Genomic DNA, 15,474 nt, shown 5'->3' on the forward strand with positions numbered 1-15,474 from the left:
TCTGATGATTGCTTTCAGATTCCATGAAAAGGAAGATAAGATCTGTTTGGAGTAATTAACAAATCTAATTAATAATTCTTAATTACATCCATTTTTTCAGAATGCTTATTTTTTTCCCCAATATTCCTACTCTTTTATACCAATAAAAACTCCAGGGCAGCCCCGGTGGCTCAGCAGTTTAGCGTTGCCTTCAGCCCAGGGCCTGATCTTGGAGACCCAGGATCAAATCCCGCATCAGGCTCCCTGCATGGAGCCTGCTTCTCCCTCTGCCTGTCTCTCTCTCTCTCTCTCTCTCTCTCTCTCTGTATCTCTCATTAATAAATAAATAAATATTTAAAAAAAACTAAATGTGAGTTAGTCACATGGCCACCCAGAAGAAAGAACACATTTCCCAGTTACATATCCAAGCTCCCTTGTAGCTAAGTACAGTCATGTGACCACATGGCGGCCAATGCAATGAAAGCAAGGTCATCTGTGAAACTTCTCCAAAATATCGTTAAGGGAAGGGAACCTTTCTTTTTGCCCTCGGTCCCTCTCCCTGCTGACTGGAATCAGGACAGTATGACAAGCACTGGAGGCAGCCATCTTGGACCATGAGGTGTAACAAAGATTGTCACCTTGACCAAACTTGAGACAGGTTCCTCTGAGGTCTCTCTTTGACTAGTCTTTGTCCTTGAGCTCTGTCTTTGGCTTGCATAGCCCAGATTCAGCAGGAATCCTGCCAAATCAGCATAGTAAGAATACTCCTACTCTTGATATGTTACCTTGGCTTGCTTTCAGTAAGAGTTTTTCCATTCATTGACCCCCTCACTCTCCTCATTGGCTATAAATCCCCAGCTGCCTTTGCTGCATTTGGAGTTGGCCTGGATCTCTCTCCCCTATTGCCATAGCCTTTTGTTTTTAATTTTTTTGTGATAGTCTTAAAATGTATTTCAATAGTCCTGAATAAAAAGTATTCCTTACCATTTTAATACATGTCAGAATAACTTTTTAAAAAAGATTTTATTTATTTATTCATGAGACACACACACAGAGAGAGAGAGAGAGAGAGAGAGAGAGAGAGAGAGAGGCACAGAGACACAGGCAGAGGGAGAAGCAGGCTCCATGCAGGAAGCCCGATGTGGGACTGGATCCCGGGTCTCCAGGATCACGCCTGGGGCTGAAGGCAGGTTCCAAACCGAGGAGCCACCCAGGGAACCCCAATTTTTTTTTACTTTAACAGATATTAGCCCATGTTGAAGATAGCAGACTAATCAGGTAGAAAGATCCTGGGTCTCTGATGAGCATGGAGTCATCATTACGAGCCCCAACTGCTTTCCTCATGACTTGATCAAGGCAAAAAATGAAATAAACTTCTCTCTTATTTAACTCTCCTCTACTATTATTTTGGTTTTTCTGACACTCAGAGATGAACTTACCCTAATTTCTACACCCATAAATAGTATGCATACTATTACAGAGGTAGGGGAGAATGCATATCCTGGCTTTAAAATACTGTTTATAGCATCTTTTAAAGGTATAAATTATTTACATTTTATACAAAGAATGTATCAATTGAGTTTGAGTCAATGTGAAAGCGGAGATTTTGCACAATCCAATAGAATACAATTTTGCTTCTGTTAGATAAGAAGCTAATTCACGTCTAATTCTATATCTTGTATGTAAGTACTCAATGAATTTTTGCTGAATCTTAGACATGTATCTCCCAAATATGACAAAAAGAATTCATACAAATCTATACTGAAACAGCACTAACACTCAATAGTAAATGGACAAACAACATGAATAAAAAAAACATGAGAGGAAATAAAAATTGCTTGCAATCATGTAAAAATACTAATAAACACATAAATGCAAATTGACATAGGACACTATCATGTTAGTAAACATTTGTAACAACAATTTTCATGTTAGCAGGGGTATGAGGGAATAGTATAATAAAGAGAAAACTGACACATTTCTGGAAAACAAATTTTCAATTTTAAAGAAATATAAATCAAAATATGAATTATAATAAAAAATTAAGACAGAAGACTTACGAATAAGGATTTTCAGGGAAATTGAAAATATTGTACAACCATGTTATGAAATCTCATCCAGCCAATAAAAATTATGCATCTAGAGAATTTTTAATATCATGACAACTTTTCATTAAATAACATTAAACAAATATAGAGAATATAAATTATATGTGTAATATGGTTCCAGTTATGTGAAAATTATATGTATACACAAAAAAGTAACAGGAAGGAAATTCAACAAGTAGAAACTGTCTCTGGGAAGAGAGTGAGTTCTTTAAGTTCAAATTACATGTATTTTCTAATTTTCTATAATGAATATATTACTTCTATAATGAAAATATATCAGAAGATATTAAATATTTAATTGGACTGAGGATTTCTAATACAAAAAAATATTGTAGACATTGATGCCCTTTACAGATCCTAGTGATTTTAAACACTTTTGAAAAATCCTGTACTATACAAAAGTTTCATTAATTTTATTTTTTTTTCTTTTTTTTAAATTTATTTATTCATGATAGTCACACGGAGAGAGAGAGAGAGGCAGAGACACAGGCAGAGGGAGAAGCAGGCTCCAAGCACCGGGAGCCCGATGTGGGATTCGATCCCCAGTCTCCAGGATCACGCCCTGGGCCAAAGGCAGGCGCCAAACCGCTGCGCCACCCAGGGATCCCAGTTTCATTAATTTTAGACATTTTCATGGAATGTTTGAGTTATACTGAATTTCTCTGCAATGAAATGATTGGGAAAATTAGTAAATATGGGGCAGCTGGGTGGCTCAGTCAGTTAAGCGTTCAATCAGATTTAGGCTCAGGTAGTGATCTCAGGGTCCTCAGACTGAGCCCTATGTTAGGCTCTGCATTCAGTGGACAGTCTGCTTCATTCTCTTTCCCTCTCCCTTTGCCTCTCCCTCTGGTCAAGCACTCCTCTCAAAAATAAATAAATAAATCTTAAAAAAAAGAAAAATTAGGAAGTGCATGTCAGCCTACTAATACAGATTTAAATTAGTTAAACCCTAATTTCCATTAATACATAAATATTCATACAAACTGTTGTTATAGAATGGTCACATGCCTGAAATCTAAAATGTTACAGGTGACTTTTCTGTTAGTGAAGTTTTCACTTGTATATTTCCTTAGCTATAAAATGCCTATTTTCCCATGAATAGAGTTGGTATTCACTTAATTAAAACTTCCCTAATGAACTGACCTACCTTTGGAGGGTGAGTCCTCTTCACTCACCCTCCCAGCCCCAACAACCTACCCCAAGAACAACGCAGGCTCTCTAGGTCTTTGTTTCTTTAATTTACAGTAAAAAGGAATGGTAGTTTCCTGGATGTGAGTGCAAATTAACCCATGCTGTCTCTATACCATGTCCTCTATATCAATCCTGGTTAGAGCAGTATACAAGGAAAGGAAAAGGTTACTGAAAGGGGAATTTGGAGAAAAGTCAAAGGCATGAGAGAGAGAGAGACAGACAGACATATATAGTATACACACACATTCTGCATAGGTGACTATTTTACTTATGACTACAGTGACTGTATTATTTCAAACAAAAAAATATGTTCTAGCAAGTATGTTTACTTATTTGGATAATCCAATGTTGGAAACATCCCTCAATATCAGGCATTTGTGGCCCTTTCCCAAGGTGAGTCCTACAAGTAAGAATTACTTGGATGCAAGTGCTGTAGAATCAAAATTTAAGTTACTTCCTCTATATATGTGTGTATATATGTAAATTCTTAAGTTCTTTGGTAGGAAAACCTCCAAGGTTTTAAATTCGTTTAAAGCAGAGCTGGATTTTCTTTTTTCATTTCTCTGTGACTCAAAAAAAAGAGTTTAGGTTTTATAAAGGAGCCAGTACATTCACACTGGGAGTTTCTGTTAATCCATTAAGAAGCTTTGTGGCAATTCTATTAGGATTGAAACAAAATGTTTACCAAACTAGAAGTCCAATCCAATAGTTCTCCCAGTTTTATGGGGACAGTGAGCCTTTAGGCTTTTTAGAAGGTGAAACTAGTTTTGTTCTTTTTTTATAATAAATTTATTTTTTATTGGTGTTCAATTTGCCAACTTACAGAATAACACCCAGTGCTCATCCCATCAAGTGCCCCCCCTCAGTGCCCGTCACCCATTCACCCCCACCCCCCGCCCTCCTCCCCTAAACTAGTTTTGTTCTTAGTGGTAGTGATAGGATTTGGAAAAACAAACAGCTCCACACATCAAACATTTGTAGAGTATTAGAGGATATTATTGCTTGGCACTAACTGGTCTCCTTAACTTCCAGGCTGAATGTGTAAGTCTAGAAATCACTTTGATTCCATTTGAACAGAATATTTAGCTTATCTGTAGGACTCCATGTAGCCAATTTGAATACACTTTCCCCCTCTGTTCCTCTCTTCTCTCTCCTTCCTGATCCTGTTCTAAAATGATGGAATCAACCACATAAAAACAAAGCCGTAATGGGAATGGCTGTTTCCAGGCTGGGCTCTGCAGTCTCTTGATGACACTAAACTCTGGCTTGCTTAGTGGCCCATCTCGGTGGAGCCAGCTGTGTGGAACAAAACATAATACACTTGCACTTTGATTTCAGTATGCCTAAAGACTAGAACAGCATGAGGAACTCTTGTCAGTTTTCACTATAAAAGCAATGCTTCAATAAATGTCATGGCAACTCTGGATAATGTTACACAGCTTATAGGTCACAACTGTCCATAAATACCAGGCTGAAGGAATGTTTTCTGCTTTGTTCCATTTATCTGAGAGTAAGGCTATGGGTGGACTTCCAACGGGGTCTTACAGGTGCCCTCAGTGCATAAACATCACAGCAGAGAGGAGAGGGAAGCAATATGGAATGAAAGAACCTCACTGCTGTTGTTTACCAGTTTGACCAATTATTTAGTAAATGCTAGTTGCCACAACTACAGTACATCAGAAGAGTACATACTTCACAGACGACATGGGGGTTCAATGAGGGATATTTATAAATTGAGTAATACATTTTCTGGTGTGAGGTAGGCATTGAATAGTCTACTATTCCTTTTTCTGGCCCCCCTGAAGGGTCAGATACATCTCCCAGAGGTTAAAAGTGACCAAAGAGGAGCATGTGAGCTCTGGAGCCAGACAGTGAGGCTTCAAACCACAGTTCGGCCACTTACTAGCTATGCAAACTTGGACAAGTTACTGGATTTGGCACATCAGTTTGCCCATCTGTAAATGGGATAGTCACAGTTCTTATCTCATCAGGAAAATGAATTTGTAACCTGTCCCTCACAATTTCGCAGAACCTTCTGCTAGTTCTTGGTATTTTCTCTACCTCATACTCGCTGTACTGTTCTTCTAGAGAGGCAATGAAACATATTTAAGTTGTTCCAGCACATTAGTCACTACAGACTGAGGGAGGCATAAAAATATCCTGGAGATAGCAGGACCCTGTGAAATCATCTAACCTCCCAGGCAGAAGCCCATGTTCTATCTCTGATAGTTGATGGGTTCTAGTCCAACTCCATCTTATCTCTTGGACTATAAATGTCCCGCTGCTCACTAAGGTGGCTTATCAAGGCTTTTAGGTGTCTATAGTTATTCCCAAGGCTACAATCTACCAAGGTGTTGTTTTCAACACCAAAGGTCAACAAATTACAGTCCTTGAGCCAAATCCAGCCCACCACCTGTTTCTTGTAAATACAGTTTTATTGGCCATACCCATTTGTTTACACATTGTCTATTGCTGCTTTCATACTACAATGGCAGACTGAAGTAATCATAACATAGAATGCCTACCCTGTAGAGCCTAAAATATTTACTATCTGGCCCTTTACAGAAAAAGTTTACTGACCTCTAGTCTGCACCATGAACAAAGCCTGATTCATAACTACAAACTTCTTTATGTTTGTGGATCCAACAAACATTAATATAGTGTCTCTGCTCATCTTTATTTTTTTTTAAAGATTTTATGTATTTGAGAGAGAGAGAGAGAGAGAGAATGAATGAATGAATGAATGAGCAGGGGAGAGGGAGAAGCAGGCTTCTTGCTGAGTAGGGAGCCTGATGCGGGGCTTGATCCCAGGACTCTGAGATCATGACCTGAGCTGAAGGCAGATGCTTAACCAACTGAGCCACCCAGGTGCCCCTCTGCTCACCATTATTATTCCAATAATAAATACATAGCATTTGGCCTATAGAAGGTTCTCAACAAATGTTGATTACTTCTGACTCTGGAGATTATAGGATGCCTTGGGCTGCATGTAACAGAAAATCAGACTCAAATCACTATAGGTAACATGGAAATATATTATATTGCTTATGGAAGAAGCCCAGGAGTGTGGCAGGTTCTAGTATATCAGGATGTTGATAACAATTTTCTGTAATTATTTTGGTTCAGCCTCATCACTGTGCTGGCTTTCATCCTCAACAGCAACAGTGATAAAGTTTCACTGAATATGTCCAGTGGGAAAGAGAACCTTCCACAAATCTGGGCTATATGTTTGAGTGGGTCATCTTTGGTCTCATGTCTACCTCCAGACCAATGATAGTTGCTAGAGGAATATTAGTCAAGGGATGATCAAATATATTTTAGAAATCCACTGCTGGTGCTGAGCAAAACCAAGATTTGGGTAGGGAGGAAGAAAAGAGAAATGTATGCTATAAGGCAACTCCCAGAGTTCATTACTGAGACAGGCCCAAGAATAGGTGTCAAAGAGAACATTAAGTCCAGATATGTTTTCATGCATTGTGGCCAAAAGAAAATGAGATCTTCTCAGTAAGAATAGAGCCCCAATGAACTGCTAAATTTATAAACTGAAGATTTCTTATATAGGCCAATACCACAAAGTAGACATTTAACAGTATTTGTTTTTAGGTGTGGAAGATCAAGTAAAGTAAGATTTTGTTAATAAGATTTTTTAGCGAATACTATGAACCATGTCCTCTTCTGTGTTAGGGTGAGTTCTTCCAAAGTTAGAAAAATCTAAGGTACAAAATGGCCAACAAAGATCTTTATTTTGTGCTTCCAAACTATATTTGTTCCATTTGCATTCACTGTTGATAGGTCAATTTGATTAGCCTCACTTCCTCCCTCTTTCTTCACTGCATTAAAGTTATCACTTAAACAAAGTGATCTGTTCTTGACAGAGAACATTTAAAAAAACTCCTACTCCATAATCACTCTGTAATAGTTGAAACCTAGATATCTCCTACCATTTCTTCCTGCTTGATCTGAAGGAAAACAGATACATTTGAGCCTCCTGGGTGAACCTAAAATGCTGTTAGTAGGTAGACACCTCTCTCCAGCCTTCAGTTCAAGCCTGGAGGTAATTAATCAGGCTTGCCATGTGCCTTCTGGGTGCAGAGCACCTTGAGAAACACCCAGAGACCAGTCCTAATTTAATTAATGCCACACTTGGGATCCCTGGGTGGCTCAGTGGTTAAGCATCTGCCTTCAGCTCAGGTCTTAATCCTGGAGTCCCGGGATCCAGTCCCACATCAGGCTCCCCGCAGGGAGCCTGCTTCTCCCTCTGCCTATGTCTCTACCTCTCCCTCTGTGTCTCTCATGAATAAATAAAATATCTTTAAAAAAATTAATGCCACACTTCAGTGGCTAGGTGGACTGTAGTGCCCAGTTGGACATTAGGCCTAAAGCGCTGATTTGACAGTTTTTACATTCTTCGATGTTTCTATTTTCTTTAAACATAACCAACTGAAACAAACACACAAAGAAACAATCAATCCACTGCTTTCCGAAGTCCAATTTACTAACTTTCCATATCAGTTACTTCTCTGTAATCATCATAATTCTTAAAAATTGTCTTTGGCTCCTGTTTCCTTCTGAAACTCATTAGCAGGATCTGAAGGCAATTTTGTGGTTCATGGTAAACAGCTAAAATGCAGCTGACATGTAACTGCCAAAGTCAAATCTTTTTCACATTTCAAGGCCAAGCACAAGTGTTACCTCTTCCGTGAAACCATTCCTTCCACTTGCCTTACTCATCATTATTTACACTTCCCCTTGACACCGACAAAATCTTAACCTCCAGCCACCCAAGGGTAGTCCTCTCAAGAAGGTAACAGACACCATCCTTGGCAATAAACATGTAGAAACTTGTAGATGAGAGCAGAGCCAACAAGGGACCTGAGGAGATCTCAGCAGAGCACTGCCAGTGTTCACTACAACACATACCAAACAACAGGGCTGACGATTATAGCCAGCAATTATTAAGTACTAACTGTATGCCAGCATTCTTCTAAGCTCTTGATAATATTAGCTTATTTAAGCCCTACAACAATCTTATGAGGTACCTGATGTTATTATTTCTGTTTTATCAAGTAAGGGAACTAGATTTACTCGTGGAAGCAACCTGTCTGAAGTGCTGCAAAGATTTCATGTATAACTAAGACGTGAATCAACAAATGTGGATGTGTGATTCAACAGCACATACTACTCTAAACACCATGGCACTACAAAGCTGTTAAGGAATGGCAGAGCCTGAGCCAACTGAGCTCATATCTTGGTAGCTGAGAACAAAATGAGAAAATATTTGGCATAGAAAAAAATTCAATAAAATATTAGCCACCACTGCTATCATATGTGCCGCTGAAGCGAGCACAACCACCATTGCTATTAAAGAAGAGAATAAGATATAGCAGCTTTTTAAAAAACTATTTTCTTTTTTTAAAAAGATTTTATTTATTTATTTGAGAGAGAGAGAGAGAGCAGGGGAAGGAAGGGGCAGAGGGAGAGGGAGAAGCAGACTCCCCACTGAGCAGGGAGCCCCATGTGGGGCTGGATCCCAGAACCTCGGGATCATGACTGGAGCCAAAGGTAAAGGCTTAATCAACTGAGCCACCTAGGCACCCATAAAAAAAATCTATTTTCTATAAAGGTATCACATAGATCTATCAAAGCCTTTCTTCTGCTTTCCTCAAATTTGAAGAGCCAGGAAATCAACAACTTTATTCTCAATAGCTCTGTCGTATATTATACACTCAGCTACTTTTCTTTACAGAGAATAGGGAAAAAGGACAAGGGAAGAAAGAGGAGAAGGAAAAGTAGTATAATGGATAATCAGGAAAAGTTATTGGGAATGACAGAAGCAAATATCCTGAACAAATTCCTATTCATTGCACTTCTGCATTTCTGAGGATTTGGTTATTAAATCGTGTTTTCCTAAATAGAGTGATTTTTAATTCCCCCCTGCATGTCATCAGTTACTAGCTACTACCTTGCCTCTTGCCAACAATATAACTTTTTGTAGCACATTAGACAATTGAGTCACTTCTTGTGACTAGAATACAAATACCCAAAACATCATTTCTGATATCTTTAAAATCATGAACTACATTAACCTGAACTCCAGGCATAGAAAAATTGCAATAATTTTCATCAAAGCCTCTATTTCTTTAAGATTGGTTGAATACCTACAAATGATGGATATAAAAATTCTGGGCACTTAACTATGAAGTAAGCATCAATTGAGACTATTTCAATGTATTTCCAATTCTAGGATCCTAGGTCCTTTAGGCACGCTGAATATCTTTGCAACACATAATCTTATGACAAGATTTTTCCTCAATAAAAAATAAACTTAAATTTTTGTGGCCTTTCAAGACTTTTTCTTGTGGTTGACTTCCAGTTTCATAACACTGTGGTCAAAATAATCGCAGTTTTGGGAGACACATAAGACAAAAAAAAGCTACCTGTTGCATAATAGTAGGTAGTCGCTGAGAAGGGAACTCTTTATTTCCACTCCTGTAGACAGGGGTGAGATGTAATAGCCAAATATATTTAACAAGCAACACAGTACAAGCAGCAAACAATCCCAAAGGATGTGACGACCAATCAGAACAATGCTCAGAAGAGATGACATGACCAACCAGAATGGATGCTAGCTGAAAGACAAGTGAGGTCATGCCTGGGAGTCGAGTTAAATATCAACCTTGCCTACAACTCATGTGAAATTCAACTGTGCCCATATTATTCCATGTTACCCATACAGAGACTTATTTTTGAGAATCCAGGTGGTCTCTGGAAAATGAGACTTTTTCACTCTCCGGATCTCCTTCTCTCAGCTACGATGGGAATGAATTCCCAGGAAGACTGATCTGAGAAAGGCATTATAAATAAATAATTGTGAGCTTACATACCAGGCACTGCACGTATATTACCTCCCTCAACCCTTGCAACAACCCTATGAGGTGGGCACTTTTATTATCCATGTTTTAGGGATGAGGAAACCAAGGCATGGAGAGAATGAGATGGGAGGATAGAATCTAGCTAAATGATAAAATATCAAAGATGTTCTCTGATATCTGAGCTACTGCTGGGAACCCCTGAAGTCACTGACCAACATGTCTCCAGCACAGTCGCAGTTGCCTATTCTCTGTTCTAACATGCTTCAAACAGCTGCTGGGAAGGGCAGAAAAGATAAAAGAACATTACCTTATTCTCTTGTCTTCCACTTTTTTCAAATATTCATCTCTCTTTAGGACTCCCAGGATCATTTCCTTCTCATGATCTAACAAAAATGACAGATTGATCAACTCCGAGTTCTTAGACATGGTATTGCAGCAGCAGCTCTGAGTAGCAGTAGTTCGTTCAATCTTCCAGGTGACTCGATATGCACAGTTCTTAAAGCCCCCCTGAACAGCCCAGAGTCGCTCAGTTGTTTGATGGCAGAGCAGTTTTTATAAGGTCTCAGAAGAACTGCCGATGGTGGTCAGGTATTCTTCCGGGCTACACAGAAAAGAGACATCACTGGGATTATATTCCAAGAGTGTCAGTATTGCTCTAACTCAAAAAGATCGCCAAAGCCTTTGCTGTGCTGTCCCGTCAGGTGGCAGCTGAGTTTCACTAGTAATGACGAACATCGATTCTTCAGAATGCCACAGAGCAGGAATCAGATCTGCTGGGACAGAATCCAGAAAACACAGGGGATATAGAGAAACCAAAGGAGGGAAAAATTAATTAGAAAAACGAATTAGGCCATTTTCTGAATAACGCACATATAGTGTCTAATTGTTGAAAGAGTGACACACTTAAACATTTTAATCAGGTAATATGCAATTACTAGGTAACTATGCAATTACTAAGCAACTAATTACTAACTACTAAGTTAATATGCAATTACTAAGCAACTACTAATAACTGTGTTTGTTACCATGAAATATCATTTATATTTAGTTGATTCCACATTCTCTGTGCAAATTCAGCTTCTTCCATTATAATTTGTTTCCTTTACTGGCTAGGTCCTCTTTCCACCCTTGCAGCTGACCCATGGGTGAATTGGGTTACCACTGTGGGACCCATCTGTGTACACAGTTTGGACTGTCCCTTAACTGGCTCCCTCCTATTCCATCCCTTTGTCCCCCACAACTAGGACCACTGCATAAAAAGCACTGCTGGCAAGACCAATATGAATCAGCGCTATATGTATTAGTTGGAATGTTTCTCACAAACAGCAATGAATGAAAAAAAAATGAAGTTACGGAAGAATTCATCCAGAAAGACAGCATATATGTAGTATAAACACAAGGAATTTCATGAGGGAGTTCAGAGATGCAATCAAAGAGAATATAGGAGTTTCAACCATATTGGATGATGTTGTATTCTCAAGGTGAATATTTATATCTCATGATGTACATATTAGTGAATTATTCTAGGTATATATTACATACTGCAAAATAGATATTCTGAAACTTCTCCTTGTCCAAATAAGCAGCTCATCACGCCTTGTCCCTCACCCTAACTCTTAAGCACATTCTTTCATTAGCTTGCTATGTAGATACTCTCTGTATATCCCCCTTAAGAATGAAGACTCAGCCTGTGGCCTCATGCCCTGACACTGTCCCTCAGCTTCCCTCCCAGGTCTATGAACTATAGTCCATGTGCAAGTTACACTTGGTTTGCTTGGCTCTAGCCAGGTTTCCAAGTGTAACTAGATACTCAAAGCCTGCTCTGGGGCCTCCCAGTTGCCACAACGTTAGGCTCACATCAAAATCTCAGGAGATCTGGGGACACCTAGGTAGCTCAGTGGCTGAGCACCTGCCTTTGGCTCTGGGCATGATCCCGGGGTCCTGGGATGGAGTCTCACATCAGGCTCCCCCAGGGAGCCTGCTTCTCCCTCTGCCTAGGTCTCTGCCTCTCTCTCTCTGTCTCATGAATAATAAAAATCTTTAAAAAAAATCTCAGGAGATCTGAAAGGACAGGACCTTGTCCAGAGTCTAACTTTCCAAAGTCCCCAGGTGTTTGTTATATACACTGTACACCAAACCATAACTTGGCTGAAATGACTCAGAACTGAACTTCTTGGGATCCCTGGGTGGCTCAGCGGTTTGGGGCCCGCCTTCCACCCAGGGTGTGATCCTGAAGTCTTGGGATTGGGCCCCACATCAGGCTCCTTACATGGAGCCTGCTTCTCCCTCTGCCTGTGTCTCTGCCTGCCTCTCTCTGTCTCTCTCTCGGTCTCTCATGAATAAATAAATAAAATCTTTAAAATAAAAAAAAGAACTGAACTTCTTCCAAGGGGTCAAGAGTTAGCCCCTACTGAGAAAACTGCCCTGGTCAGTACAGACTTCCAGACTGACTGAAGGCCTTTCCTAAATCTTCAAAGTCCTAGAAGCAGCAGGGATCAGAGAGCCCCAAGCTTGACATGAACAGGAAAGCAACAAGGTTAGGGCAAAAGGGGCTCTTCAGAAAGATTAATGGTTTGGTTTTTGTATCATCATCAATTGTGGTCTCCTCAGATAAAAAACACAACTGGATTTTCAACCCCTTCTGTGGTTCATCTGGTCTCACACTGAAATGGAAAAGCCATTTGGTAACTCAATAAATGAATACGCTACTGTTACAGACAGGTTCACTCAGAATGCATTTTATATTTGAAATGTCAGATTTAGAATGTCATATGTGAATATTCTGTAGAATTGTAATTCGAAGTTATTCAAGGGGTAGGGAGCCACAAAAATATGAGTCGAAGCTTATGATTAACTTTGCCTTGGATTGTAAGTACAAATCTGCCCTGTAAAGCTCCAAGGCTCTGTCCAATAAGGAGAATAAAAGGAAGGTAGCATCTGAAAGTGACAGCGAAGATGGGAAATCAGGCAAGGATATAAAAGAAATAAAATTGCCCCAGGAGACTTTAATTAACAAAATTAGCCCTAAATAGATTTTTGCTCCTCTGTACCAAGACTGAAAGAACAGATTTATAACTGAGTTTTCAAGGAGATTAGAAGTAGCCAAAATTTTATCAAGAAAATCACAGTGTTTCCTCCAGGAGGCAGGACTGGACTGTGATTTTAATTTAATAAGATGGATTCTAAGTGATGATAGTCCTTCTGGAGAAACATGGGGTAAGGAAGAGGAGACAGTGAGCCTGGACATAAACAAAGGAGATCTAAGGAGCTAGATGCCAATGATGCCCAGCCAGGCTCCGACCAGAAGAAAAGCACTCAGGCCACAGAATGAAAGTAACCCATTTTTTCCCCTGTAGCACATGTTCCATGTTGAGTTATGGGGCCTCAGCCTGGCAAGTTTCATGACATTAATCACTCAAATCATACAACTATTTCCTCTTGCTTGAATTTCACTTCCTTCTCGACACTTCTGATTGGAAGTTGGCTAACCTCAGAGCTCTCCCCTTTCAGGGAGTGGATGCCCTGATCCTGCCAATGGAACTCTCTATGTTTGGTTTAGTTTGAACCTATGTCTAATCTGTTCTCTGTACACCAACTAAATGAAATTTCTGAGCCTTTGGAGGACCAGCATCTGGGTTGGGATGAATTCACCTAAATCTGTACTAGTTCACAGACCCCCTTGGAGCATCCCTTATCCCCTATACACTTTCATCAGGTAAGAAAAAATGAATAAAAATAATCACCGGTGCCTTTTATCTAGAGTCAATTCTCATTCTTTTAGTTAAATGTGCCTGGTAAAAGACTAGGCATATTAGAAGAAATTCATTTTTATTTTATTTTCCAATACTTTTACTTAAACAGATCTCTTTCCTTACACATTTCAGATGTGACTTTTTCCCTTGCTGGCCAGCAGCCTTGCCGAAGTGAGCTAAACTATATAAAAGATGACAAAATAGTTTCTAAGTCATTCTGCTGCCTTTCAGCAAAGACAGTTGTGGATAGATCATTAACTACTGAGCACCATCGAAGATCTTAGAAGAGTACAGATGACATTACCAGCAATAGGGAAGTTGGGTAGATGTGCTGGTTTTGATGGGCAATAATGAATTTTGGTTTCAGACTTATTGTGAATTAGGTGATACCATCCTGGCTCTTCACTATCACAGTTTCCTGCCTCTGTCTTGCTCCTACACATCAGATTTCCTCCAAAACACAAACTGGATCATTGTCACTCCTATGCTTAAAATCCTTCAGTTGTTTAATATGGTTTTAAAAAACCCTTTATGATCTGGCTCTAGCCTACCCCTCTCTCATGTATCTACCCTCTAACCACATTCAATACTTCATTCTTCTAAAGAAACCATGGTTTCCTCACCTCCAGATCTTCCTACTTACAAGACTCTCTGCCTGGCACACCCTCTCCTCCTCTCTTCACCTGCTAACTCATAAGTATCCACAGGGATTTGCTTAAATGCCTGACTTCTAGTCTAGCTGGGGTATCTGTGATATGCTGAATAACAGCCCCCAAGCTGCTCATGTACTAGTCACCAGAACCTTTGCAGAAGTCACTAAGTTAAGGATCTTGAAAAGGGAAGATTATGCTGGATCATCCAGATGGGCCCAATGTAATCACAAGTGTCCTTAGGAGGGGGGAAGTAGTAAAGTCAGGAAAGGAGGTGTGATGATAGCAGTAGAGGTTGGAGTAATGGTTTTTGAAGATGGTGGAAGAGGCCATGAGCCAAGAAATGCAGGCAGCCCCTAGAAGCTGGGAAAGGCAAGGAAATGAATTCTTCCCTGGAGCCTCCGGAAGGAATCCTGCCAACACCATGATTTTAGCCTTTAAGACTCATTTTTGACTTCTAATGAATGAGATAAAAAAAATAAAACATTTAATAATTAATGCCTAAAGTAGAAAATCTCATCTCATGAGAGAACACTGAATCAGCCTGAGTTGATGCTCCATATCAAAATGGAATGGGAAAAAGAAATTAAACTCTCAGCAGATGCTTCAGATGGAGAAATTGGGCACTGTTCCAGTTCATTGGGAACCATAGCAGCACCAGTAGATTTAGAGTGCAATTTACCACTGAAACCACTGTACATGACATTATGGTGGCCTTCTTACCATGGACGCCATCCTCTTAGACTGTGGTAGGGTCTATCTAATAAGACAGTTAACCCTTTTCCAGTAATTCTATGTTACAGAACGTCATGAAATATTGCCATCTTTAGAATGGATGTATGCAAAATGAACAGAAAAATGTTTCACTTAAAGTAAAACATTGTCAGGGAGAATGTGAGGAGGAGAAAAATGATCCATCACA

At 39.6% G+C, this 15,474-nt stretch overlaps 1 protein-coding gene across 6 annotated transcripts in view; it reads right to left on the minus strand.

Annotated features, from left to right (window-relative positions):
* Nucleotides 1–15,474, minus strand: part of SYTL5 (synaptotagmin like 5) — a 234,053-nt gene that overhangs the window by 91,136 nt on the left and 127,443 nt on the right. For 4 of the 6 annotated variants that reach the window (XM_077889471.1, XM_077889477.1, XM_077889475.1 and 1 more), the window contains exon 2: nucleotides 10,458–10,920. In XM_077889471.1, the coding sequence (XP_077745597.1) occupies nucleotides 10,458–10,576 (119 nt within the window). In that variant the 5' untranslated portion in view covers nucleotides 10,577–10,920. The remainder of the gene's footprint in view (nucleotides 1–10,457; nucleotides 10,921–15,474) is intronic. The other 2 variants (XM_077889472.1, XM_077889474.1) reach the window with 1 other exon arrangement.

Source organism: Canis aureus, chromosome X, assembly GCF_053574225.1.
Source record: "Canis aureus isolate CA01 chromosome X, VMU_Caureus_v.1.0, whole genome shotgun sequence".
Taxonomy (NCBI): domain Eukaryota; kingdom Metazoa; phylum Chordata; class Mammalia; order Carnivora; family Canidae; genus Canis; species Canis aureus.